The sequence below is a fragment of the Wyeomyia smithii genome, chromosome 1, assembly GCF_029784165.1.
Source record: "Wyeomyia smithii strain HCP4-BCI-WySm-NY-G18 chromosome 1, ASM2978416v1, whole genome shotgun sequence".
NCBI lineage: Eukaryota > Metazoa > Arthropoda > Insecta > Diptera > Culicidae > Wyeomyia > Wyeomyia smithii.
In genome coordinates this window covers 73,629,820-73,656,803 of record NC_073694.1, presented here as the reverse complement: position 1 = coordinate 73,656,803, position 26,984 = coordinate 73,629,820, and the positions used below count along the sequence as shown (strand labels likewise).

The following is a 26,984-nucleotide window of genomic DNA, read 5'->3' as shown; positions in this document are numbered from 1 at the left end:
GTCGAGAACTCATCGCAAAAGTTGAATCTTCGAATATCTAGTTCATCGAACAAAAGTCGAAATTTGAACTTTCAAACGTACGTACAGTGGAAAAATTACAGCTGCGACCGCAAACTATGAATATTGATGAGTTAAAACAGCAATTTGATCACCTTAAGGGGGTGCCAGTCCAGTCATATTGCGCAATCTCTCCCCGGATCTTAATTGGACTAGATCATGCTAAATTGGGACAAGTTTTAAAAAGCCGTGAAGGTAAACGTAAGGAACCGATAGCCGTAAAAACCCGCCTGGGATGGTGTGTGTATGGGTGCACTGGTGCAGTCACTTCATATGACAATGTTGTCAATCATCATGTAATTGATGTATGTGCTTGCAACGGGGGAAACGAAGACATTCTACACAATGCTATGAAAGAGTACTTTTCTATTGATAGTATGGGCATAGTAAAACCGAGTAGAATAATCCTTTCCTCTGAAGACGAACGCGCGCAACTCATGTTGGACACACTAACGTGTAAAAAGGGGAAACGTTATGAGTCCGGTCTACTGTGGAGGTACGATAATGTTCGATTACCCGACAGTAAAACAAAGGCACTGAAGCGTTGGCAATGCCTGGAGCGTCGAATGCAAACGGATGAATCTTTACGGAATACTTTGGACCAAAAAATCACCGATTACCTCGCTAAGGGTTATATTAGGAAATTATCAAACGCCGAGCTCCAATTTGATCGTACACGTGTTTGGTATTTGCCTGTTTTTCCAGTGGTGAATCCCAATAAACCTGATAAAACGCGATTGGTATGGGATGCAGCCGCTAAGGCATACGGAGTGTCACTAAACTCTGTTCTGTTGAAAGGACCCGATTACTTAACATCGTTACTAAGTATCTTGATCCAATTCCGGGAACATCCGGTAGCAATCTGTGGCGATCTGAGGGAAATGTATCACCAGGTACTTATACGTAAGGAAGATCAACATTGTCAGCGCTTTCTCTGGGGGCGCGACCCAGATACATACATCATGCAGGTGATGACATTTGGGGCCTGTTGTTCGCCTAGTACGGCTCAATATGTGAAAAATAAACATGCCGCATCATACGAGAATGAATTTCCCGCGGCCGTACGTGCTATAATCAAGCAACATTATGTTGACGACATGCTCGTAAGTGTAGAAACAGAAAAAGAAGCGCTGTCACTCGCACGTGACGTTAACATGATTCACACAGAAGGTGGTTTCGAAATGAGAAACTGGCGGTCCAATTCATCAGTTGTACAGGCCAAACTAAGTGAACTTCGGGAAACCGAGAAAAATTTATACGTTACTGGAGGCCTTACTACAGAGAAAATCCTCGGGATGTGGTGGAACACAGCGCAAGACTGCTTCACTTTCAAACTATCGTCTAGGCATGCAGATGAGTTGCTTGCTGGGAGAAGAAGACCCACTAAACGAGAAGTCCTTCGCACGTTAATGCTGACCTTTGACCCAATGGGATTAATAGCTAATTTTTTGATGTATCTTAAAGTATTGTTGCAAGACATTTGGCGCTCAGGAATCGGCTGGGATGACCCAATCAAAGAACCAGAATTCCAGAAATGGCTGGTATGGGTTAGAGTACTACATCAAATCGAGAAATTAGAAGTTCGAAGGTGCTATCGTACCGCTAGCTCTAAACACGCAGACGTTCAGCTGCACACATTTGTTGATGCCAGCGAAAACGGTTTTGCGGCTGCTACATACCTTCGGTTCGAAGAGGGGTCCTCAATCGAATGTGTACTAGTAAGTGCTAAGACTAGAGTAGCTCCAATTAAATTTCTCTCGATTCCCCGCTCCGAGTTACAAGCGGCTGTTCTCGGTATGCGTCTAACGAAAACTATTCTGGAATCGCTAACTATTGATGTAAAAGAAGCACTGTATTACACTGATTCGAGAGATGTATGTTGCTGGCTGAATTCAGACCATAGGAGATACAGCCAATTCGTCGCCTTTCGAGTAAGTGAAATCTTAGAGCATACAGAGACAACAGATTGGTATTGGATACCAACAAAATATAACGTCGCAGACGAAGGAACCAAATGGAACGGAGTACCAAAACTAGATTCATCCAGTCGTTGGTTTCGCGGTCCCGATTTTCTCTGGGAACCGGCTAATAAGTGGCCCGTTTTGACGCAGCAATGTGGTGAAACCGATGTAGATCTCCGTCCGCACCTGCTGATGCATATGACGATGGTGCAACCATTAGTCTCACCTGAAAAATTCTCAAGATGGTCGACGCTGCTACGTCGCATAGAATCTATCCATAGATTAGCGTTTAATTGGAGAAGACTAGCTAAGAAGGAAATTCCGACAAAAGGGCCAATAACCCGTGATGAACGAATTCGTGCTCAGAACTATCTTTATCGTATTGCTCAGGAAGATACGTTCACCGACGAAATCGCGATACTGAAAGCAAGCATTGAGTCCGGGGCAAGTAAACCGTTTCCAAAAAGTAGTCCAATCTACAGAGTCAACCCGAATCTAGATCACCAAAACATTATTCGTGTGCAGGGTCGAACCGGTGCCTGCAAATACATTGATATAACGGCCACAAATCCAGTAATCCTACCTCGAGAACATACTATAACCAAATTGATTGTGGCACATTTTCATCTCAAGTTTCATCATCAAAATCACGAAACTGTCGTGAACGAGCTACGACAGCAGTACTACATTCCACGTCTCAAAGTGGTATATCAAAAGGTACGAAAGCAATGTCAGCAATGCAAAAATGATAGTGCAGTCCCTCGTCCACCTTTAATGGCCACGCTACCTGAGGCGCGACTTGCCGCATATACATCACCCTTTACTCATATGGGGGTGGACTATTTCGGACCGATAAAAGTGTCATTAGGTCGTCGAACTGAAAAAAAATGGGGAGTCCTTGCAACGTGTCTCACAACGCGAGCGATCCATCTGCAAATCGCACACTCACTGTCTACAGATTCCTGCATCATGGCACTCAGAAATATTTTTAGTCGCAGAGGAACTCCAGCAGTAATTTACAGTGACCGCGGTACAAATTTTCAGGGTGCACATAACACACTAGAGACTGCGGTTTTAAACATTGATCAGAACAAACTCATAAAAGAGTTTACTTCCAGTTACACCGAGTGGAAATTCAATCCCCCCGCGGCCCCGCATATGGGAGGTGCGTAGGAACGACTAATAAGGACCGTGAAGCAAAACCTGTATAGGGTGATCGGATCCAGGACAGTGTCAGTTGAAGTTCTCGAAAATGCATTGAATGAAGTAGAAAACATCGTCAACTCGCGACCGTTGACTAGCATCCCAATGGACAATGATCGTTCGCCAGTGTTAACACCCAATCACTTTCTCCTCCAATCATCTAACGGATTAAAACCATTGGTTCCCCTAAACGACAACCCGAATGTATTGAAAAATAATTACCAACTTTCTCAGACACTGGCTAATCAGTTCTGGAAACAATGGCTTCGTGACTATTTACCGACTATTACCAGACGTACAAAATGGCTCAAAACAACGAGACCTATTCAGGTGAACGATATCGTCGTCGTGGCGGATCCTAAATTTCCGCGCAACTGTTGGCCAATAGGAAGGATTATATCGGTAAATTTAGCGCGTGACGGACAAGTGCGCTCCGCGACCGTACAGACACCTAGAGGAGGAATTTATGAACGGCCGGCAGTGAACCTCGCTGTTCTTGACGTAGGCGTTGGAAACCATGCTTGAAACAAAGTCTTTGCGCATTCCGAGGGGGACTGTAAGTTACGCCACGCCGAACATCAAGCTCTACTCCATCTGGTAGTGGAACTTTAAAAGTGAAGTTATGTATCACCTCCGAAAGACCCTTGCGGCCACACAATTTACTTAGCCGAGGGATCTGTACGTCAAGCAAAAGGAAATGCAGGAAAAAATAGGTAGATCGAGAGAAAAGGCTCTTACAGCTTCACATTTCGTCTTTGGCAGTCAGAATATTAATTAGCAATCTCGTGCTCAATTTAACATTTGATAGTCTATAAGATTTGATTTATAAAGGTGAAGGTTGATAGTTAAGATATCGCAAATCATAGGTATATATGAAAATTTAATCATCCGGTGTATGAAATTGTAACAGCACATACTATTTAGGATTATCATTAATATCATTCACGCAGTCGGATCCAATCCCACGTTTGTTGCCACAGCCGAATTACTAAAGGTAAACCCCACTTTCACATTTGTTTATAACTATTCTTAATTTTAAGTTATTATCTAACCAGGAATTTTATAATAAATCTAAATTACCGTACATCGGAGAGATTTTATTATAAAACCCGAAATTCAAGGCGTGCTGCGGGCAACAACGGTTATAAAATTACAGAAAATTTGGTGAATTATGATCGTGTGTCATCGGAAGGAGTATTTTCGAAACCACGTTTCTTCTGCCAATACCGTGTCACCACAATCACAATTCACTTCCCTGTTATATCTCTGATAAGTTAAATTATAGGAAGGACTCATTTTGTCAAGCGGAAAATCAACAGGGGTACAGCAGAATTCAGTGTGAGGGAAGGCTAAGCGGGAAGAAGCCTAAGAATTAACCCATGTTAGATAACCTAATTGCCCTAGCCCGAAATTTTGCGGCTACGGAGCTCCTCTAAAGTCTGTATCAGTGTAATGAGGAAATGGAACGGAAAATGTATGAGGATTATCAACCTTTATTTTCCTCAATTCCCTCAATTTTCATCATGTAGTAAGCAATAAACATATTAAAAATCCTGTACAACCCTCTCAACGTTACATGTTTATTTTGGTTTCTACAGAATCTACTCTCGCATCAGAATGGAAGAGAACTTACTTACCAATCATGCGAAGGCCTTTGTTGTACCTAAGAGCCGATGCCATTGTACTCTATCCATGGCTGCTCGTCGTCACACTTGCAGGCTGCATAGGCTGCAAAGATCTCCTCCCACTTGATCGATCCACCGTTTACGTTGCGCTTCGACGCCGCGTTCCTGTTGGAGTGTTATCCAGAACCACTTTCGTCCAATATCTTTACGGCATGCCCGAACACCGTAGCCTTACGATTTTAGTCGTTTGGACTATAGTGGGTTCCCCCAGCAACTAATGCAACTCCTGGTTCATTCGTCGTCTCCATGTCCAATCTTCCATCTGCACCCCGCCGTGGATCCCCACCACATACCCTTCCTTCAAGCTGAATTCTTCAGTACCCCTGGTAACTCTTCTTCTAACTTAAATAAGTCCCTATTATAATGAAGATCTAATCTCTGTGATGAGTCCACATGTAGGGTAACTCCTGTTGCCCTACCAGGAATTGTGATACCTTCGAAAGATAAAACCGACACACAATTCCTGCACGTACGGCGCGGACCGTATGGAAGCTCATATACTTAACGATTGATTTAAGGCTTAAATGTGAACTTACGGCTAACCCTAGAGTGTATTTCGCGAGAGACAATTTCCCCTCGCGAAATCACTACCTATCCTCATTACCCTAATGGCCTTTTCTCGGCCTTACTCTATTTTAGAACACTCAATCTAAGTCTACTGAGAGTGGTGCGCCGTGCGCTCGCCACTCTATCTTGTTTACAAACAATTTCGGTAACTCACTCCTCGCGCGTCGACGAGTTACCGACCCATCAAATATCCAACCGCGGGCTTTATTTGTTTTAATTCAATTTGCTTACGGGTGGCGGTTTTCGTCACCCAAGCCAAGCGGAAGACTTGGCTTCAACAGTAAGCAAGCTCTGACCTACTTTCGCGCACAGCTGAAGGCTGTGCCAACGTTGAAAAGAATGCGGTAGGAAATCGGCCTCTTTTCGGGGTTCTAAGTATGTCACCTAATGTGACGGAACCCTGTATGCATCTACACACACAGAAAAAAATAATGACTTGTCCTCTGCTGGCCTCTGCTTAAAACCTGCTGTACGTTTCCGTCAACGTCCCAATGTTGTGTGCCATAATGTCAATGTCGTCGGCGAAGGCGAGTAACTGACGGACCACCCTTGTCTATCCCCTCTCTTCTAATAACACCTTCCCAGACAATGTTGAACAGCAGACATGAAAGTCCATCACCCTGTGGAAATCCTCGTAGAGATTCGAGGACTAAAGAGCGTCCTAGAAACTCGCACTGTACATATAACTCTGCTTATCGTCGCTCTGACCAATCACGTAGGTTTGTCCGGAAAGCCGTGTTTGTGAATGATATGTCATAGCTGACCTCGTTCGATTATGTCAAACGCTGTTTGAAGGGCGGTGACTAGGTGATGCGTGATTACGTTGTACTCGCGGAATCTAGAGTTTCTTGCCACAGTGAAAAGATCTGGTCCGTGATGGCGCGGGCTCCCATGAATGTGGTATTCATGGTATTGCCTCACGAATTCCTTTGCATTAAATGATAGGCGGCGGCAAAGCGTGATTGGACATTAGTTGCTACAATCCAGTCTGTCTCTTTTTTGTAGATAGGACACACGTTCCCTTCCATCCATTCCTCCGGTATCGTCTCATCCTCTCAAATCCTGACAATCCCATAGAGTAGCACTCTAGCCAGTACTTCTGCACCGTGCTTTAGGAACTCACTTAGTAATTGATCGATAGTGATAAATTCAGCGACTTAGTTGTTTTTCGACCTATCGATTACTTCCTCAATCTCATGGATGTTTGTGGCCGGGAGCCTGTTATCTGAACGTACTCCTACATTGAGTGCAGTACCACCTACGTCTGCCGTAACATCACCGTTGAGTTACCTCACACTTGTTTGTGGTACGTAGCCTCTGCGCGAGCTGTTCAGATTTTCATAAAACTTACGGGTACCGCTAACACAAGTAAACGAAATGACCACGAGGTCTTTTTCCTGACTTATAATTTATTGTTGCCACCAAGTCAAGAATGAAGCTTTTGCATTTTAGAAATTTAGAATGTACTGGAAGTTTAATGATAAAAATGTAAAAATTTAGGTGAATTTTTGCACTTGACAAATGAAAAGACCACGTGGTTAAAGTCGCAAGAGAGGGGGGGGGGGTTGGCCAAAAGACCACGAAAGACCACGGAGGGGTACGGGGGGGATAAAAAGTGATCGAAACATGACCGCGTAGTTTAGGAACGGCCCCACAGGTGTTCTATTGCTTCGCGATCTCGTTCTGTTGGCGCTTTTTCTTTCAAAGGACCGAGGATCCAAACCAATCTTCGTACCTATACCCCTTGGGCCCTATATTTTTACCAATAAACGTAAATCTTTGATGTATAACATGTTTGTATGTAAGAGACGCACCAGCTCCGCCACGTTGCACAGTGGTTCGAATTGTATGGCAAGGGCGGTCATAAATCATTTTTTGTGCAATATTGCTCTTGAAAACTTCTGAAATCGACAGAATCAGGTGTGTTTTGACTATAACAATCTCTTTTGGGACTGTTATCATCCAACTTGTTTCAATTTTCTGGTGTTTCCATTATCATGCATACATAATAGGGTGCCAATAGAATATAGGGAAAAGTTTGACCATTGAATTTTAAAATGTGGCAGTTTTCAAAAGTTTTGCCTTCTCGAAAAAAATCCCTATGAAACATTTAAGCTCTATCGGGTTGTGTTAAGTGAACCCTCAAAGCGATCAAAGTTGGGCTTTTCTATCATTGGAAAAACCTCAAACAAATTTGATATTGTCTCAGAAACATCCCGTATTTCAACACCAAATATCGAAATTCAAATATAGACAAATGTCTGAAAACAAATAAGTAAATTTAAGCTGAATGTACCACCACCCTTCTAAGAAACTATGCAGAAACATAAAATTCAAGCGAAATAGTAAGCATCTTCAGCCGCTTGTCATCGACTTGCCTGCAAATATATGCAAATGGAAGCTTTATCAAATCCTTCCTGAGTCCTGAGCCTTTCGTTTGGTGGTAATTTGATGATAGTATCTCGCGCGGAACACATTTAAAAGTTTACATGAATTTTAATATGAGTGGTGCTCTTTGACTTTATTACAACGTTCCTTCTCACGACTAATTTTGATAACTGTTTAGCACATACCTACCCAAACAATATCGCAATAGCAAAACATACCTGTTTTCTGAAGGTTCATAATAAAAATAAACAGATGAAGCGACTGAATTTGTTCCTAAGCGGTTATATACACAATGCATAAAACACATACTGTTTAGGCTGATTTGCAAGTGTCAAACACCTTCCCTTATCTCGTGCTCAAAAGTTAACTGTTCATAAAATAGGCCAACAAAACAGTTTTTCTACATTCTCAGGTATATAACCGATCCATTAAATCGATAATAAGCATAAAACAAAAAAATAATTTTTCTATTTTTGACCTATGGGCGAACCACTGTGCGTTGGTCTATCGAAAGGTTCACCCAGATGGTCGACCTGTTAGCTATGGAGCTCACGGGACTCACGCCTTTGGTACTAGCGGGCGACTTCATCGCTCGAGCTGTTTAGTGGGCAAGCCGCTGCATGAACCGGAGGGGTCAGATCTTGTTGGAAGCTCTGGAAAAGCTCAACCTAGATCTGGCTAACGTTGGGACCAAGTGTACAGTCAGCAGAAATGGGGCGGAGTCGATCATCGACGTGATGTTCTCCAGCCAAGAACTGATCGTGAACTGGAGGGTAGACGATGGTTGCACATATAACGACCGCCAGTCGGTCTGCTATAGTGTAGTTCATAACGCGAGGCGGTAAGCGGTAGAGCCAATACTCCGACCGTTCGCGGGTGGAAGACATCGCATTTCGATGCCGAGGTATTTGAAGTTGCAATTCGAATCCGTGAAGTAACGCCTACAGGGTCGTAATGGCAAAGATCTAAGGCGTGTTGGCGCCTGCAGAGCGATCACCAGCGATGCTGGAGTGCATCATCGAGGGACTCTTCACACGCCACCAGTCGAATCCTTGGCCTCCGGCTGCCGAGTTTCACGTTCGACGTTCCAGTATCTTAGACACATACCAGGGATGGTTGGCCAACCTACCGGGCATCCAATTCGTGAGCGACGGCAGCCGTGCCGAGGTTGAGAAGAAGGTAAGGGTTACGAATGAGGAACTTACCGTGATCGTCAACTCCCAAAAGGTGATCAAGGCACCGGAACCGAATGGAATCCTGAACTTAGCCATCAAGACGGCCATAAAAGCTTATTTATTTCGAGCATCATACAAGGCAAGTGCCTTCATGACAGTTTCTTTCCGGAGAGCTGGTAGCGATAGAGGTTGGTGCTGTTGCCGCAGGCTGGGAAACCGCCAGGGGACCTATTTGTCTGCTTAACACTGCGGGCAAGGTGCTTGGGAGGATTATCATCAACAGACTGGTACTTCACCACAGGGTGTAAACGGTCTGGCAAGTAACCAGTTCGGCTTCCGGATGCTATTCTCTCTGTCGACAAGACGGCACTTCAGCGTAAGAGATGGGGCATTCGCTATTGTGCAATCGTCACGCTTGACGTGAAGAATGCGTTCAATAGCGCCAGTTGGGACTTCATAGCGCTCGCGCTTAGGAGCATCCACGTACTGGTGTCGTTGTACAAGGTTTTGGAATATTATTTCCAGAATCGAGTACTAGTTTCCAACACGGGAGGGTCAGAAGCGCGTCCCAATCACCGCAGGGGTACCGCAAGGTTCTATCCTGGGCCCGGTGTTGTGGAATGTCATGTGTGACGGGTTGTTGAAACTAAAGTTCCCAGTAGGGGTTGTGATCGTCGGTTTCGCAGACGGCATAACGCTAGAGGTCTACGGCGAGTCGATCGAAGAGGTCGAGTTAACGGCCGCACACTGCATACGCAAGGTCGAAAACAGGATGCACTCTAGGAAACTGGAGTGAGTGCACCATAAAACGGATGTCACGGTTTCGAATAACCGTAAATAAGGGTAACAGGCGGTGATCAGAGTCGGAGACTGCACCATGACCTCAAAGCGATCTTTGAAACTTTTAGGGGTTATGGTTGACGATAAGCTCACATTTAAAGTCACGTCGACTATGCCTCTAAGAGGGCTTAAACTACCGTTGCAGGACTGTTTCGAATGATGTCGAATAGCTTAGCGGTGTAGTTTCGTCAATACTTAGGTAGTTTCGTCCATACTTAGGCATGGTGAGCCAGTGTGGTCCAATTCGCTAGGTACTTACAGTTTTCGTGGTAAACTGGAAAGTACCTACAGGGTCGTGTGCCTGAGGGTTGCGAGTGCGTGTTGTACAGTGTCTACCACAAAAGATCAAAACAATGCACACTGGGCCAGAAAGGGAATCTAGCGGAATGAAATAAATAGCGCTCTTAGGGTTTGACCAATCGATTTCCGATCTACTACAAAGTTTCTTGGTATAGTTAGGGCGTCATTTTGGATGTTTGAATCGGTTCGGAATTTAGCCGCAAAGGTGGCGTTGCGATGCCAACTTCTTTCCCTTACACGCTAGAGCTATGCGATGTTCGACAAAGTTGTAGATCTTTGAATTCCATGAAACTTTACACAACATATAAAATTTCTGACTCTTCAAGTTTCAGAGATCTACGAGTTTTTATAAATTTTGTCTGAATTTCACGTTTTATTGTGATAAGTTCATGAATTCACTCGAAATAATTTCTTACAAATTTTTTCTCGATAAAAATTGAATAATTACGTCGTTTGCATCCGAGTACAGAAGTTTCTGAAGAACTTAAGTGGAAATAATACACAAAATTTGAAAAAAATACATAGTTTTGTGAAGTAGATATCTCAGTGGGTAGCAAGTAGTAGCAAACCAAATTTTTTTCTAAAATTTGTCCATCGAAAAATCTTTATTTTCTGAAAATTTGAGAGAGGTGTTTTTTGGTGTTTTTGTGGTATTTCAGTTTGAATATATCCGTAGGTTTCATATAAAAATACAATTGCTATGTTTTTATTGAATGGAATACACGGTCCAGTACTCTGATACTCTATTCAACCTATGTGCAGTCTTCAGCAAAGTTTCTCAGTGTAATAAAAACTTCAACTTGACGTTCAGTTTAGTTCGCGATTTGGCCGCAGAGATGGCGCTTCGACACCAACTTTTTATTCTTACACGCTAGAGCTCTGCAGTTTTCGACAAAGTTTTAAATTAGAAAATTTTATGTAACTTTGTAGAAGAAACAAAATTTCTATCACTTAAATTTTTTTGGAATTTTACGAGTTTTTAAAAAATTTGTTTGATTTTCACGTTTTGCCTTTCTCCTAGAAAGGTACAGCAATCACTAGAAAAACCAAAGGTATAAAAGTGGTCCCAATGGCCGAATGTCATATCACTCGACCCCTTTCGACGAACTGAGCATTTTCTGTATGTATGTATGTGTGTGTGTATGTGTGTGTGTATGTGCAACTTTTTTTCTCAATCACTTTTCTCAGAGACGGCTAGACCGATTTTCATAAAATTAAATGCAAATGAAAGGTCTAGTTGCGCCATAGGTTGCTATTGAATTTCATTGCTATCGGATTTTTAGTTTAGAGGTTATGTATCAAAATGTAAAAATCACGAAACATCAATATCTCAGAAACCACACAACCGATTTCAATAAAACTGGTTTCAAATGATCGGGCTGTCTCCAGAACCCTTAACTTTTAAATTTCGTTATGATTGAACATATGGTTCAAAAGTAATGTAAAGAAAAGTTATCCTGAGGTTGTTTAAACTCACTCATTTTTCTCAGAGATGGCTGAACCGATTTTCACAAAATTAGTGTCAAATAAAAGGTCTAGTTGCCCCATAGGTTGCCATTGAATTTCACTGCAATCGGATTGTAACTTTGTCCGTTGTTCATAAAAATGTGAAATCACATAATGAAAGTAAATATATTGACTTTCTCCTAACGATCACTGGTTAATTAAAAGGTAGAAAAGTGATCCAAATGGCCGAATGTCATATACTACTCGACTCAGTTCGACGAATTGAGCATTTTCTGCATATATGCATGTATAGGTGTATATGTTTGTGTGTGGGTGTGTACGTGTGTATGTGCACATTTTTTTCGCACTCACTTTTCTCAGAGATCTTGGTGTCAAATGAAGGGTCTATTTGCCACTTATGTTACTATTGAATTTCATTGTAATCAAATTTTTAGTTTTGGCGCTGCGAATGTGAAAAACGCTCTTATATCTCAGAAGCTATGAACATTGTACTATTTTAATGTTTGCGGCCTAGCTCGGGATTGAAGTTGAAATTAAAAGTCATTTCTATCATTTCACTTTTCGCCTTCCTCCTAGAAAGGTATAGCAATCACTGCAAAAACTGAGGGTATAAAAGTGCTCAAAAGGGCCGAATGTCATATACCACTCGACTCAGTTCGACGAGCTGAGCATTTTCTGAATATGTGTGTGTATGTGTGTGTGTAACGCTATCCCAATCTTACTCGATTTTCTCTGAGATGGCTGGACCGATTTCAATAAAGTTAATTGCAAATGAAAGGTCTAGTTGCCCTATAAGAACCTATTGATTTTTATTGTAATCTGATTTCTAGTTTAGAGGTTATGTATCAAAATGTAAAAATCACGAAACATCAATATCTCAGAAACTACACAACCGATTTGAACAAAATTGGCTTCGAATGTACGGGCTATTTAAAAAAAAACCCTAACTTTTGAATTTTATGAAGTTTGAGCATGTGGTTCAGAAGTTATGGAAAGAAACGTGTTCTGGAAACTATTTAATCTCACTCATGTTTCTCAGAGATGGCTGGACCGATTTTCATAAAATTAGTGTCATATGGAAGGTCTTGTTGCCCCATAAGGCCCTAATGATTTTTTTTGCAAACGGATTATTACTTTGCCTGTTATGTTTAAAAATGAGAAATCCAGCTATGAAAAGAAACATATTCCGAAGACAACTTGGACTCACTCACTTTTCTCAGAGATGGTTGACCCGATTTCCTCAGAATTAGTATCAAATGAAACACTCTATTGAACTTTGCTGTAATCGGACTGTAACTTCGTTTGTAATGTATCGAAATGTGAAAATCACGAAACTTCATTATTTATAAACTACACTGCCGATTTGAACAATATTGATATCAGATAAACGGGCTAGGTAAGGGATAACTGATGAATTATGATTGAACACGTGGTTTCAAAGTTTGGCTGCCTATTTTCATTTGATTGTAATCAAACTTAAGCAACCGTTATGTTTTAATTTGTAAAACATCGAAAGTCTATTATCTCAAGCATTACAAGACCTCTTTGAACATATCTAGTGTCATACAAACGTCATCGCTCAAACTTAGAAATAACAAACTTCATAACAATTTGATATGCTGTTCAAAAGTTTTGGAAAGAAAAGAAATTCAAAGACTATTCAACACTATACCTGCTTTGATCAATATATATGGCCTCAACATGATTTGAAGGTGGTATCGTACTATCTGAACGTTCCCGGTATCGCTCGTGATTAAATTGTTCGAAATTAAGAGTCATTTCTTTTATTTCGCTATTTCTTAAGCACTAACATTACGTCAAATTTCATATTTTATACTTTAATTACAACATCAATACTTTAGAACCCAAAGAGTGAATATACCTTTATTGGTTTTAAGCATTCATGTAAATCTATTTTTACAAATAATAAGTTTGAATGAGAAAGGCTGAGTCTGACCGCTAGGTGGATTAATTTAGGTTTTTTGTAATAGTTTTGTGATTCGAAACATTAAAATCACCAAAGAATATGCTATTTTCTGAATCAGCATACGTTTTCGGTTGAAGTATGCGTCGAGTTTTCGTTAGTAAAGCTAGGCTTATTGAGAGTAGATCCGTTGCTATTGAATCAAATGTTACAAAATTATGTATTTTTTTTCAAATTTTGTGTATTATTTTCATTTAGGTACTTCAGAAACTTCTGTACTCGGATGCAAACGACGTAATTATTCAATTTCTATCGAGAAAAAATGTGTAAGAAATTATTTCGAGTGAATTCATAAAACTACCACAATAAAACGTAAAATTCAGACAAAATTTATAAAAACTCGTAGATCTCCGAAACTTGAAGAGTTAGAAATTTTGTATGTTCTGTAAAGTTTCACAGAATTCAAAGATCAACAACTTTGTCGAACATTGCAAAGCTCTAGCGTGTAAGGGAAAGAAGTTGGCATCGCAACGCCACCTTTGAGGCTAAATTCTGAACCAATTCAAACTTCCAAAATGACGCCCTAACTATACCAAGAAACTTTGTAGAAGATCGGAAACCGATTGGTCAAACCCTTAGAGCACTATTAATTTCGTTCCGCTAGATTCCATTTGTAATATCTTATTTGACCGGTAAGGAAGTGATAATAATTCCGTCTAGAACACTCGGTGGTTGAGGTAACAATGTCTTTATTCAGGGTAAATTTTAGCCTGGCTTGAAGCATGGCTTGAAGCATGGCTTGAAGCATGGCTTGAAGCATGCTGACTAAGGTACATTTTTAATCGAACACATATGCAGTGGGAACGGTAGAAATGATCGTTCCCACGATGTCATAGTGCCGCGTGTGTTATATCATATTACTCGAGCTCGATGGAATAATGTAGGTATGCTACACCTTCCCCGTTTGGAAAGAATGACGCTATGGAATAAGTTATTCCTTGTCAGCACGCTTCTAAGCGTAATAAGATCTAATGTTATAATAATTGTATTAATAATTTTTGTTCTTTTGTGTACTTAGTTTCTGAATTTTATCAGTCTGCTTTTGTGAACTTCTAAACGCTTGTTTTTGTCGTTAACTATGGTAGCATTCGAAACGTTTGTATTTACCACTTTGTAGGGACCGTCGTTCACTTGGTCGAGTTTTGTTCTGTTTTCTAATGCTAGGTATACAATGTCTCCGATATTGATGTTTTCTGAATCTGTTTTTATCTTTTTATTGAGTTCTAGGGTTCTTCTTTCCTTTGTTTTTTGGATAGTGTCTAAAACTTGTGTATGCGTAACTTGAAGTCTGTACTTCATTTCCGATTTGTAGGATTCGTGATTATAAAATGGATTAATTTCTGATGGCATAAATTCGAAAATGTTAGATTTACGAGCAAACAACAATTCGAACGGGGTGTAGTTGTGCTCGAGATTTGGGGTCGTATTATAACAGAAGCTATAATATGGCATCCAATTGTCCCAATCATTAGTTCGTTCATTACAGAAAATTCGCAGGTACTCATTCAAGCACCTATGATTTCTTTCCAGTGCGCCTATTGTTTGGGGGTGATAGGCAGCTGAACGTGAATGTGTTATTTGTAGTGTTCTGCACACTTCATCAAAGACAGCCTTGAACTCTGTTCCTTGATCTGTCTTAATTTTTGCGATTTGTCCAAATGTTAGAATGCATTTTTCGACTACCGCTCTAGCCATAGTTAGTGCTGTTTTATCTGGTATCGGTACTAGAATAATAAATTTGGTAAAATCGCATTGCATTGATACTGCATAACGGTTTCCATTCTCTGATAGCGGAAATGGTCCGACAGTATCAATCGATACGACTACGAAAGGTTTCACGGGTGTAGTCGTGACTACTGCTGGAGCTTGTAACTTGGTAAAGTGCTTATTTAGTTTGCATTGGGTACAATTTTTTACGTAATTAGTAATAATTTCCTTCATATTGTGCCAAAAATAGATTGGTCTCAGTTTTTTTATAAAGTCGGTTAATTCCTATATGTCCTCCGACGGGTGTATTATGATATTGATAAAGGATGTTTCCAATATCAATATCGTTTTTCACAAATTTAGGTTTTTCAAATATTATTACGGTAATATTCCTGAGAATTTTGTTACCTATTTCCTTAAGTAAGTTGGTGTCAATGTAATTGAAAATTAAATCATTATTTGCAATTGCGAATTGCTTGGCCATTTTCTTTATTTTTGAATAATTTGTAGTCATTCTTGTGTAAGGGATCCCTTTATTGATAACCTCGAATGCTTTCTGCAGCATGGGTTTCAATAATGTTTTATTATTCAATTCGAGATTTCGCACTAATGCAAAGCTCTTTTTATAGTTTTTATTAAATAAATGCAAATCTATCTTATTTGTATTTTGGTTATATAAGAAGCCTAATTTAGGTGAATCAAATGTTTCTAAGCCGTTGGTAGCATCAGCCACTCGGAGTTGATCAGATTCCTGTGGAGCTGGCTGAACAGTTGATTCTTTATTGTTATTTTTGGTCATTGACCTAGTAATAGCATATATGTTTTTAAGTTCGTGTATATCGAGGTTTACTCTAGAGAGAGCGTCTGATACTAGGTTATATATTGCTACTTTATATATTGCACTGTGAAATCGTACTCCTCCAAATCTAGTCGCATTTGCGTTAGTTTGGATGATGGGTCTTTCATAGTGAATAAATAAACAAGTGGTCGATGGTCGGTTTTAATGATGAATTTTCTTCCATATACGTATGGTCGGAAAAATTTGATTGCCCAGTGGATTGCGGCAAGTTCTCGCTCTATAGTTGATTTATTACTTTCGCCTTTTCTGAATGTTCTACTAGCGAACGACACAGGCAGTTCTGTATTATCGTACTCTTGAGCTAAGACGGCTCCGCACGCCACTTTTGAGGCGTCGGTTGTGATAATGAAGTCCTTTTTGAAGTTTGGGAATTTCAAAATTCTAGGTGACATTAGTTGTTGTTTTAGAGTGAGAAATGCTTCATGACATTTTTCGTTCCAGTTGAATTTGATGTCTTTTTTCGTTAGGTGGTTTAATGGGTGTGAAATTTCCGAAAAATTGGGAATGAAGCGCCTATAGTAGTTGCAAAATGCAACAAATCTGCGTACTTCATCGGAATTTTTCGGTATTGGATAATTTTTAATTATTGAGTACTTGGCTTTATCGGGTTGTACTCCTTCTTGGGATACGTGGTGTCCCAGAAATGTTACTTCTGTTTTAAAAAAGCAACATTTGGCTGGGTTCAATTTTCAATTACAGTTTCTCATACGTTCGAAAACTTTTGATAAGTTTGTAAGCTGGTGTTTTGCTGAACATCCGATAACTATTATGTCATCCACGTATAAGAAGGCACATTCGGGGGGGTAAGCCACTCAGTGCCAGCGTCATCATGCGCTGGAAACTGTTGGGGCTTATATTTAGCCCGAATGGAAGTCTAGTGAATTCATAATGTCCGTTTCCTGCTGTAAATGCTGTGAATTTTTTACAATGGTCTTGTAATTGGATTTGGTGGAATCCGGACATTAGGTCGAGTGTGGAGAAATACCTTGCTCTGCCTAATTGGTCCAGTATTTCATCAATCCTGGGTAATGAAAATTTATCTGGTACGATTCGCTTATTAAGCTGTCGAAAATCGACGACCAGTCTCCATTTATTGTCTCCAGTGTTATCTTTCTTCGGGACTAATAAAATGGGCGAGTTGTATGGTGAGGTGGAATTTTGAATAATGTTTTGATCTAACATTTTTCTGACTTGTTGATCAATTTCGAGCTTTTGGGTTTCTGGTGTTCTGTAATTTTTGATATAGACGGGTGACTTATCGTTTAATAAGATCTCTTGTTTATAAAAATTGTTGGTAGTTAAATAGTCATCTTGTATTGCAAATATGTCGTTATACTGTATACAAAGATGTTCGAGTTCCGTTTTAATTTTCGGGTCGATATGGGTTAGTTGCAGTTCTTGTAATAGTTGTTTGTTCCTTTTGTTTGTTGATGATGTTTGCTGAATGTGCTGATTTCGAACGTAAAAATTTTGTAATGGTACCATGGTCGGCAGAAAATTTGTCGGGATGAACATATTTTTTGTTGTTGTATTTATAAATTTAACGAATTTGTTTTCATTATTAATTATGCTGTTTGCATACATTAGCCCTGGTTTTATTTCTTTTGCTATTGTTACCATATTTTCATTTATGTTGGGTAATTCTAGTTTTTTGATTATCTCGCATCTTGGAGGTATAATCTGTTGAGTCAGTGATTTATCGTGAATAGGTAGCGAAATATAATTATTTTCGAAACTTATGGTTAGTATCCACGAGTTATAATCAATACAGCATTTATAGGCTGCAAAGAAGTCCCTTCCCAAGATTCCATCTGTAGGAATTGGGAAGTTATCATCAACGAGATGAAACTTAAGTCGTATGTGAAGCTCATCTGTCTGCAAGTTAGTGATGAAGCTCCCATATGTATTTATGGTACCTGTACCTATTCCTGAAATTGAACAATAATCGTTTGGGTTGTATTTTTGCTGTTGCTTGATTTTCGATGTCTTAATTACTGAAATGTCCGAGCCACAATCTACTATGAAGCTACATTGTTGCTCGGAGCACTCAATATTTATAAGTACGAAATTGCTTGCGGACAGGTTTATTGCGTAAGCTGCCCTTGCCGTGGACCTAAAAAATTCTGTTGTGGTCCGTGAAAATCGTTAGGGATAAGCTGATATCCCTGTACGTGTTGCTGTATTTGCGGGGTATTTTGTGGCTGTAATTGTTGTTGTGCCATCATGAACATTCCCTGATTGTTGGGGTGTCCACGATGTGGAAAGAATCCCCTGTTCTGGAATCCTCTTCCGTTTCTATAACTTCTGTACCCGCGGTAGTTGTTATAGTTACCACGAAAAAAATTGTTTCTGGTGAGGTTGTTTTGATTACCTCTATTTGGGTGTGCATATCCGCGTCCGTTTTCGCGAGGATTGTTTGATCCTCTTCCTCGATTTTGGTGATTAACTCGACCGGCCGTCAAGATTTGAGCAGTCGCTGGTTGACTTGGAGTGTCGAGCTCCATGAGTTTCACAATTGCGTCGCTCAATTTATTAAATGTTCCTGCCCTGAGGATTAATTTTGCTTCTTTATCACTCACCCCTTTGATAAGAGCGTCTATTCCACGTTTAGTGGACGTTTTAATAGCGGTTTCTAGAGGGATTTCCTCCTTCAAGTACACAGCCTTAAGTTGGCTACATAATCTGTCTACTTTATCACAAAATTCCGTTAGGTCCCCGGTCTGCTTAACTATGTTTAGTTTAGCAGTCAAACTGTCGGCAGAAATTTTGGACTCGCAGTGTGCTCGTATTGCTACGAGCATCTCGTCCAGTGTGTGGTTTTCGTTGATTGTCTGCCTCGCTTTATCTGTCAAGCGAGTGCGCACCAGGCGAGCGACGGTTTGCGTCGCTGCGGTCTTTTGCGCTGGTGTGGCATTGGCGAACGTTTGGTCTACGGTGTCTTGAAAGAGGCGAACCGCGTCTATAAACGAATCTAAGTTTTCAGGTTTGCCGTCATACATTGGGATTAGGGTTGTTCCCATTTTCACGTCTACGACAAGTGCCATTTTTGTTTTACTTCGTTTGCGTCTGGATTTTATATAATATAGAAAAACTATACCTATTGTTCTAACACTCGTTATTTTGTCTTCTGCATAAACAAGTTTTTCGCCTATAAAAATCAATATATCGTTATATTTTTGTCATGTTCCTTTTATGAGAAAATTTAATTCTTCTTTTGGAAATTTTCCTTCGTTTTCGGCCAATCTGTCGTTAAGAAGATTGTAAATTTTTTTTGCTTGGTCTTGCTTCCTAAATAGAAACTTTTTACTATAAACCCTATTTGGTGATTTTCGAAAATTCCCTATTATCGTAGTTAGTTAGGCAATAGGCTCATCTATTAACAGCCTGATGTCGTCTATGTCCATTTAATTGGAATAAGCTGTATTGTTATTTTTAATTGCGGCAAACAGTGGTTGATTCGGTTAGTGTAACACATTTGGAATGTAAGAAAAACTTATTTATTTTTGTTCACGCATTAAATGTTCATTCGGAAGTAAAGCAAGTAAGATATTTAAATGTACTCAGCTTAGCGCCCCTCCGTTGCTGCATTGCTGCTGCTTGTTGTTATTATATCGCAATTGGTCCGATGGCGCTCGTTTCTGCGCACATATTCGCGATGCTGCTACTGCTGTTGAGTGGCTAGATGTTAATGTCCCTTAGATCGTGGGGCGTTCTTCTATGCGCGAATCGCTGTTTTTCGGTTGCCATTTCATGTGCTCCGTAAACTGCGCACTGTTGTTATTGATTTACACTACGCACGGTTGTTTCGCTAATTTCGCTATTCTTCGGTTGCTATCTCGTTGTGCTCCGTAAACTGCGCACTGTTGTTATTGATTTACACTACGCACGGCGCACGGTTGTTTCGCTTAATTTCGCTTTTATGCGTCGTTTAACGCGTTTTGAGACTTGCATCCCTTTGCGAATGCTCTTCTCGTTAGTCTCTTTTGATGACAATTGTATATTTTATATAGTATTTGTAGAACGTTTAGTGCTATTAGCACCCACAATTTTAGTTCATGATCGCTATGGCGATCGTTATTCACTGCTACGTTTATTAATTACGTTCACATGGGCATCGCCCGTAATGTCTGTTGTTTTTGATTGTTGTTTCCCCATTATGGAGAAGGCTTATTGGTCCGGCCACTTGGCGCGGTCAGCCATGTAATATCTTATTTGACCGGTAGGGAAGTGATAATAATTCCGTCTAGAACACTCGGTGGTTGAGGTAACAATGTCTTTATTCAGGGTAAATTTTAGCCTGGCTTGAAGCATGGCTTGAAGCATGGCTTGAAGCATGGCTTGAAGCATGCTGACTAAGGTACATTTTTAATCGAACACATATGCAGTGGGAACGGTAGAAATGATCGTCCAAATCTTACAAACAAAATGTACAGTGTCATACGACGCAATTTGCGTCCTGTCCGGCATGGTACCTATCAGCATAGCCATTAAGGAGGACGTAGAATGCTTTGATCAACGTGACACAAGGGGCATACGAGGTACCAGAAGATTATTCTCGATGATTAGATGGCAGCAGAAATGGTCCAATTTCGCGAAGGATAGATGGACGCACCGACTGGTTCCGGACGTATCCGGATGGGTCGGGCAGCGCCATGGAGAAGTGAACTTCCACCTGACACAGATCCTGCCAGATCATGGTTGCTTCAGGCAGTATCTACACATATTTGAGCATGCGGGGTCCCCAGTATCCCGAATGCGTGAATGCGGAAAAGACTGCTGAGCATGTCTTCTTCGTGTGTTCGCGTTTTGCGCATGCGCGAAGAGACATAATGGTAGTGAGCGGGCAAGACACTACTCCGCACAACCTAGTTCCGAGGATGTGTGAAGACCCGATCATTTGGAGGGCGGTTTGTGCAGCCGCCTCTCAAATAGTTGTAGAGTTGCAAAACAGGTGACAGGTTGACCCCTGGCACACCAAGGTTAGCTAACGGCCAGTCTCCAGGTTAGTTAGTTATGTTAGCAAAGAGACTTGAAGAACCAAGAAGATGCACAGAGCACAAAAGCCGGTTCCTGAAGCACTACCTAGCGGTGGTTCCGAGGAGCATTATGGGTTGGAGACAGGAGTGTTGAAAATAGTTAAACAGGTTGTTTATAAGACACAACCGCTGAGTTAAAGTAGAATACGACAGCCTGCCTTATGTCATTGTGCAATAGGTTTGAGAATACACTTGAATGGGGTTAATCAATTTGATGGTGACCAACTCACTGTATAAGGGACCATACTTAAATGACGTAGTGTTCATTGGGGATCCCCCCTCCCATCGTTTCGTGACAAGATGTGATAACAAGGAGGGGGATGGTTTGGTTTAAAATCGACGTAGCATTTATTTTGAAAGACCGATTTTTTACAGGAAAAATGTATACTGAAGCAGCTTTTGTATTGCCGCAAACAGACTTTCACAAAAGTTTTATTGATTTGAAAATGGAAGTGCTCGGCCAAATATTTTGACTTAAAAAAGTGTTCCACCGATAAAGACGTGGAAAACAGACAGAATCTATTTTTTGGGCTGGTTTTCGTTTCGGTCAATAACGGAGCAGTTGCAAATGCTTCGTAGAACATCAAGTGCTTCGCGGAGTACGATTGGAGCACCCCTACTTTAAAGGTTGAATTGCCGCATAATACTATGAATTATTCTAGCACCACCAAGAGAAAAGAAGCCAAGTATGTAGTATTTGCAGCAAAAATATACTTTACTTTACAAAAGTTCAACCAGCGATATTTTACTTGCTTGCTTTGTTTCCTAATACAGTTTACCCAGAGTAATGAGTCACCCTATGGTTTGAATTGATTTTAAACTGCACAGTTTCAATGCAATCTGAACTCACAGACTAACAAACATAACACTTTGAACAAATTTTCAATAAAAAAAATGTTAGGATGATTCCATTGCTTTACGTTAGTAACACTAGCACCATCTGCTGCCATGTTTGCGCATCAAATAGGGCTGGATCAAGAGCTATTATTTGAGGTTACTGAGGGCTACACAGTACCAAAAAGTTTATAACCAATACAAATGCAAGCACATAACAGTTTCTAGCACATAGAGTTAAAAATATATACAATTTCACACCGTTAATAATGCTCAATACTTAATCTTTTAAAACCATGTAACTTTGTACGTTAAGTGATATAAACTTAAAACTTTGAATATAAATATGCATGCATATTAACAAAATATTCATTTACACTGCATGTGAATATGATGCCACACGGAATATTACATGGTTTTTAATGCTCCATTTATGTGCATTTAAACAAATGTAAATTTTTTACCTTGAACCTCAAAAGATGCCTAAGGGACCATACTTAAATGACGTAGCATATATGGGGGGATGGGGATATCATCATTTTGTGACAAGCTGTGACAAGGGGGGAGGGGGGTTGTAGTAAAATCGACGTAGCATTTTTTTTAAAGACTGATTTATTTGCAGGGAAAATGTATTCTGAAAATACACTAAAACATTGCACAAAGTATTGCAGCGAGATCTGTCGAAATGTTTTTATCTGTGGCATTCTGAAATCTTCTAAAAGCTTCAAATATTTTTTGTATGTATGTTACTACAGTCAGGTTTTTATTACGTACCTCGTAAAGAAAACCGCGTTAATTCGAAAATCCACGTAAAAAAACGGGATAATTCAAAAATCCGCGTAAAAACCGCGTTATTCAAAAAATCCGCGTAAAGTGAACCAGCAAGAATGGCTTAGAAAAAACCCGAGACGCTCTAGCACCAGTATTTAAAATTGTCCTCTTTGTCGGTCATTCCGGATCTTTCGAAGGTCGGTGGGTATTTTTTGGACTAAGTCTTCTACTAGATAAACACTTAAACGTTTCTGGTTCCAAACCCACGTTAATTCGAAAATTCGCGAAAAAGTTTTTGAATTAGCGCAGTATCGCGTGAAAAAACCGCGTTAATTCAAAATCCGCGTTAATTAAAAAATCCGCGTAAAAAAAACCTCGTAAAAAATTCCGCGTAAAAAACCTGATTGCACGTATTTCTGTACGTTTTTTCAGAAGCGGAGAGGGGGGGGGGGGGGTATTCGAATGCTACGTTTTTTTTCAGGGGGGGTTAAGGTTTTGTGACCAAATGCTACGAGGGGGGAGGGGAGGCTTAAAAACCATGAAAAAAATGCTACGTCATTTAAGTATGTTCCCTAATGAAAAAAAAAACTACCTTAAAGAAATCTATTATTAGCTTTCTAGTATTGCTATGTGATTTCAATTAGATCGAAATTATATGTGAGTAAAGCACAAATAGGGTGGCATAATTTCAAAAATGCAGCCGTGTCTGTAAGTTTAATGTTTACAAAATGTCAGTTGTTCAGCAGATTTTTTTCACTCAATATGTTCAGCAGCTTTAATTGAAAAGCGGAAAACTGACTTAAATAATTTCAAGAATGTACTATTTTAACTTCGATACTTTCAACTAACCAATAAACAGCTTTCGGTGATGACAATTGTGTTACAAAGCCTTGTTCTTGTATTAAGTAAAAGTTTTAGAATGTTACTGGGAAACACAGTGACTGGTCCATAACTTTACGATGATTTATGCTGCCTTAACACAATGAATATCCGCCCATTACTATAGAGCACCATCCGGAAAAACTCTTAATATAGAGGAAAATTATCCCCAACTCGTGCAATGTAACGACATAACATCCAGCGAATAAGTTGGCACACAAAACAGAAATCTGTTGCAAAAGGAAATGATTATGATTATGCTGATGCTGTGACATGCGAAGTCTGATGGCACTGATCCAGCCTTCACCCGCAACCCCGCACCAACAGACACGGCAACGATGACGGCTTGCAACAATGGCTGATCTTCCGGTTTCTGCCGCCCGAGACGGCCGATATGTTCCATGCGCTGCAAAAATCACAACATCGTCCATCACAATAAATATCCATCCGGGCGCTCTGTCGGGCCATCTTTGCACGAAGACACGAGGCACGCCAACGAAACTTACTTTTGTGACCTCAGTGCGAAGCTTTGTGCTCATATAGGAGTGATGGGCGCATTCTGATTCGCACCGGCTCCGTGAATGGCTAATTCGATAGTTCCGGTGCAAATGGGACCAAGACTCTCGGCACTCCTTCCTGGCGCTTCGATGAATTGTCTCTGTTCGTAAGGTTACAATATGCAGATGAGGCAGTTTTTTCTTACGAGAGAGGCAACGAACGAAATTTCGCTGGTTTAGGCGATATGGTATCCGGATAACAACAACGACAGCGGCGATGATGGAGATGATGATGATGATGATGACGATGATGATGATAATGATAAAAATGACGATGGGGCAGAACTGCACGAGTAAGGATCAACTATGGTGACGAAACTGAAGAGCTGGTGCATGATATATTTATGCGACATTTGCATTGTCATCGTCTGTGTGATAAAACAAGATTATTCAATTAGAGGAATAGCAACGAGAAGACGATGAGGAGTGGAAAATAGCTTCACAGAGTGAAAGTCGGCAAAAAAGTGTTTTAAACTGTAATAATCGTTATGAATATGGGCGGGTTCCTCCATCGTCGGCGTAAATGTGTTTGTGCGTATCGCAGACCTAAGTGCAGATGGAGTAACAGCAACAAAGTGAGCATCCTGTGAGACCGATGGGTGACAGCAACAATCCGTCAGCCTGCTTTGCAACTATTTATGGGAAAACCTAATTATGCACTATCGTGATGTGAGTGATATTTGAGTTGAAAATAAATTCACTATACAATGCAAAATAGAGCTGTAGGAAGAATGCAAATTTGGCTGAATTTCATTAAAAAGAATTGTGTTTTTCATTAGGAATATTATTTTTATTCCCTCCAGTTGCCTAAGAATAGGGTGAAAAAATGAAAACTAGGAACCAAATGACAAATGTTAAACTAGTTATTTTTTCCGGACACCTTGGGAGATAATTGATGAGGTATGTCGTATTATATCACCGGAAAATTTACATTTATTGAAATCATAAGAAATATGAAATTGTAGAATTATGGAAACTAATATAGGATAAAACAAGATTCAGTGAGTGGCTCGAAATATTAATTTACATCGGGCGCACGTTAAAACCAAATAATAAATAAGACGATGGAACAACATGCAACTGCTTGAAAATCAAGCAAGGAACATTTCGGAAATTTTAGCTAGAAGCTAACAGTTAGCAATAAAAGAAATCGAGCACTTTCATAGTAAATAATAATCAATCCCACGACGCATTGAAAATTTCATTCCATGCTAAAGCAACCTGTTTATGTTCCTCAGTTTCTGCTGAGTCTGAACTTGAAACTACGAAGCGGTCTGCACCGTTCCTCGAACAAAAGCCTCTGAGGCCTAACCAGCTGTTTTGTTTTAATTTTTTTTTCCTCATCTATAGTTTATTTGACACGGCACAAATACAATTCAATGTTTAACGGCGCCAATTATATCTGGTAGCTTTCTTTCTAAAGTATCTTAATAACTAAAAGCAAATTTTTTATCCTCGCTGCCGACTACGAGCTGAAACTAAATCTAACTTAAGCTAGAATGTTTTGCATGAAAAGCACTGAATAGTTGTTTGATGGTTTTCCATCGCCATAGGTAAGCAGCATATTGAATATGTTCCGCTGCTGGGCCAAGATATTACGGACTGGCATATTGGGTTGTCTCCCTCGGGGCCTGAGAGTATCGTGCGGGTCTAGTTGCTGTTTCCGGATCCGGGGTCTTAACGTGTTCTTGTCGTTTGGTTGGATGTAGACGGAGGGGATAGGACTAAACAGGGGCGTGGATGGATTTCAGGAAAACGTATATAAGGGACATGTAGGATAGGTCACGGCTCGCCAAGACATCACGAACAGGAACAGCCGGCTGCCTACCTTCGGCCTGCAGGGAAGCTACTAATCTAGACCTGGCGTCACGGTGTACAGGGCATGACCAAACAACGTGCTCTATGTCGTGATAACCTTCACCACAGGCACAGATACCACTCTCCCCGAGCCCAACACGACGGAGATGCGCGTCAAATCTATAGTGATTGGACATAAGCCGGGACATCACGCAAATGAAATCCCGACCTACATCCAACCCCTTGAACCACGGGTTCGTCGATACCTTGGGGATTATGGAATGTAACCACCTTCCCAGTTCCCCCTTGGTCCAAGAATTTTGCCAACTGATGATCGTATTCTGACGTACAAATGCGAAAAATTCATTAAAGGCAATTGGTCTTACATAAATATCACCGTTTGTTGCGCCCACCTTAGCCAAAGAGTCCGCTTTCTCATTACCCGGTATCGAGCAGTGAGAAGGGACCCACGCTAAGGTAATCTGAGCAGATTTTTCGGATAAAGCACTCAGATGTTCCCGTATTTTCCCCAGGAAATACGGAGAGTGCTTAATTTTCAATCACGGGACGGTTCAAGACCTCACATTTGATAAGAATACGAGAAGACAGGCTCCAGAAGCGGTTTTTCAATGGTAGTACTCCAGCTAAGACCTCCAAACTCATCGTATGGGTCGACTGCATGCAACATAAGGCGATACGCAAACAACGATATTGTATTCGCTCCAGTTTGATCAAATGTGTGTTTGCTGCGGAGCGGAAGCAGAAACACCCGTATTCAATAACAGACAATATCGTTGTTTGGTAAAGCCTTATAAGGTCTCCTGGGTGGGCTCCCCACCATTGTCCGGTTATTGTACGAAGAAAATTCACTCTTTGTTGACCTTTTTTCATCAGACACCTCACGTGACAACCCCAGG

The 26,984-nt window shown here is 40.5% G+C and overlaps 1 protein-coding gene across 1 annotated transcript; it reads left to right on the top strand.

Moving 5' to 3' along the window:
* The first annotated feature begins 434 nt into the window (after positions 1-434).
* LOC129716828 (uncharacterized) lies at positions 435-3,191 on the top strand. The gene has a single exon (XM_055666665.1). It carries the CDS (start codon positions 435-437, stop codon positions 3,189-3,191), a length of 2,757 nt encoding a protein of 918 aa, XP_055522640.1.
* The last annotated feature ends 23,793 nt before the right edge of the window (positions 3,192-26,984 follow it).